The 2500-nt window shown below is 50.8% G+C and overlaps 1 protein-coding gene across 1 annotated transcript in view; it reads right to left on the bottom strand.

Annotated features, from left to right (window-relative positions):
- Positions 1-29: 29 nt before the first annotated feature.
- Positions 30-2500, bottom strand: part of LOC136837021 (protein naked cuticle homolog 1-like) — a 62057-nt gene continuing 59586 nt past the window's right edge. The window contains exons 4-5 of the mRNA XM_067101565.1: positions 882-1470; positions 30-843 (exon numbers count right to left, since the gene is read on the bottom strand). Coding sequence (XP_066957666.1) covers positions 155-843; positions 882-1470 — 1278 coding nt within the window. The 3' untranslated portion in view covers positions 30-154. The remainder of the gene's footprint in view (positions 844-881; positions 1471-2500) is intronic.

Genomic DNA, 2500 nt, shown 5'->3' with positions numbered 1-2500 from the left:
GAGAGAGAGAGAGAGAGAGAGAGAGAGAGAGTTGGTGAAAGATTTTTTCTCAAGAGAGAGAGAGAGAGAGAGAGAGAGAGAGAGAGAGAGAGAGATTTCCTCAACAGGTGATGGTGACACAGAGCACCAGGGATGGGGCGTGGCTCAAGTTGTTTCAGATGAGGAGAGGGGGCGGCTTCTCCGTGTAATGGTGATAGTGATGGTGTATGTGCTGGTGCACGTGATGGGTCTGTTCCCTGCAGGCACCGCCGCTGTTACCTCCGCCCCCGCCCCCGGCACTCCCGCCGCTTTCGGGAGACGTGGGCGACCCCGAAGAGTCCAGCAGCGACCCCCTCTCCAGCCAGGCCACGACCTGCGCCATGGCACGGGCGTGATCCGCCTCCCGGTGACGGTGCTTCGTGTGGTGGGGGGACACCTCCGTCCCCGTCAGGAACTCCTGCTTCGCCTGCTGCGTCTGCTGCGACTGCTGCGTCTGCTGTGGCTGCTGCGGCTGCTGCTGAGGGGACGACAAATTCGCCGTCAGCGACGGGCCGCTGCTTTGCTGGTGGCTGCGGGAGACCCTGGCGCTCCGGCCTCGCGGGGAGGAGCCGTGGGTGTCGCCGCCGTCGAAGGACCTGGATCTGTGGTGGTAGTGGTAGTGGCGCGGGTAGTGGTGAGGCTGGAACTGGTGGTGGTGGCTGGTGGAAGAGGAGTTGCGGCCGACGGGCGGGGAAGGCGGCTGGTCGGGCGTGTTGGAGGGCGGGAGCGGCTGGAAGGTCTTGTCCAGCAGGTGGCAGCGGAACACGTGGGGGGAATCGTGGGAGAGGTCGTGGGAGTGCGATCGGTTGTGCCTTCTGCCGCAGCCTCCCCTCCTCCTCCTCCTCCTCCTCCGACGGGGTTGCTGTTGTTGTTGTTGCTGGGGTGGCCGTGGGTGTGGCTGTGGAAGTGGGTGTGCCTGCACGGGCAGTCGGGTTCCAGGAGGCGCGCCTTCACTTCGGCGGGGTCGGGCGGCGACCCCGAGTGGTCGCAGCCGCAGGCGTGCCGCCTCCGCCTGCGGTTGTTGTGTGGGTGGTGGTCCTGGTGGTGGTGGTGCCTCCGGTGGAAGGGCGTGTAGTAGAGGTTGTTCTTCTCCATGTTGGCCTGGATGATCTGCAGGAGCTCGTGCCTCTGCAGGGAGGTCGACCGCCGCCTGGTCTTCCTCCGGCGGTGGCTCCTGCCGCCGAAGGAGGAGTGCTGCTCGCAAGGGTCTAGGAGCAGCTCCTCCTCGTCCTTCCTCATGTCCCCCACCCCGAGGTCCTGCTGCTGCTGCTGCTGTTGCTGCTGCTGCTGCTGGGGGCTGTCCTCATGGTCCTGCCCCTGGGGGTGGTTCTTCCCTCGACGGTTTTCGGGCGCCACCGTCAGCTTGACGCGTATGGTTCGCGAGCCGCTCGGCGGGAGGGAGAGGGAGGACCCGACGGCATCGTATATCGTCCGCACAAGTCCGGCAATGTCCTGGAAATAAAAGGAAGAAGTCGTCAGTCTAAGTCCGGTTCAAGCCCATGGGTTACATAATACTAAAACTATAATTATGGTTACTGTTAATCTCATGGGTTAATAAGTACATGATTTCATCACTATTAACATTTGTATGATTTCTCAATAAAATCAGCAAATTAAAGTGAAATCCTGTTGGAATGCGATATAGGCTACTGAACTTTCAAAGTCAAGTTTACTTAAATAATATAGACTTTTCTAAGAAGTAACATGAATTATATTTAGACAGCTACTTTTTCATAAGATAAAAAAGTCAATAGATACACACAAACACACACAAACACACACACACACACACACACACATATATATATATATATATATATATATATATATATATATATATATATATATAATATATATATATATATATATATATATATATATATATATATATATATATATATATAGATATATATATATATATATTATAGTTCCATAGATGATTTAAACTAAGATATCCCTATTACATAACAGTATATAAATAAATGAAACAAATAAAAAAAATAAATTGATAATATAAATAAACTTTGCAGGAAACACGAACATTTATTAAGACTAAGGCGCCTCTTTATGTAACAGAATAGAAATAAGTGAAAAATTTATAAAGAAAAATAATTCCGACCGCAAAGAAGACTCACAGCGCTGACGAAGAAATCTACAAAAAAAAAAAAAAAAAAAAAACACGGAATGAAGAAACAAAAACGTAGATGAGAATTAAGAAAAAAATGATGACAAAACTTTTGAACTTCTCTTCCTCGGCAAATATCGCAACAACACCGAAGTTGCAATTCGGGTTCATGCAAGCGTGATTGCGACACGCTAAATACGGATATGACGCAATGCAAAGGACACTTCGGAGGGTCCTTCTTCTTCTTCTTCTTGCGAGAAGAGCTCGTCCGGTTTTGAAGAATTTGGACGTGTGCGCCGAGACGAGAATTGGAGACCGGGTAAAGAATGCTTCGCCGAGGCATTTCTCTTGCTAATT

This window comes from Macrobrachium rosenbergii, chromosome 57, assembly GCF_040412425.1.
Source record: "Macrobrachium rosenbergii isolate ZJJX-2024 chromosome 57, ASM4041242v1, whole genome shotgun sequence".
NCBI lineage: Eukaryota > Metazoa > Arthropoda > Malacostraca > Decapoda > Palaemonidae > Macrobrachium > Macrobrachium rosenbergii.
This window is presented reverse-complemented; position numbering and strand designations above follow the sequence as displayed.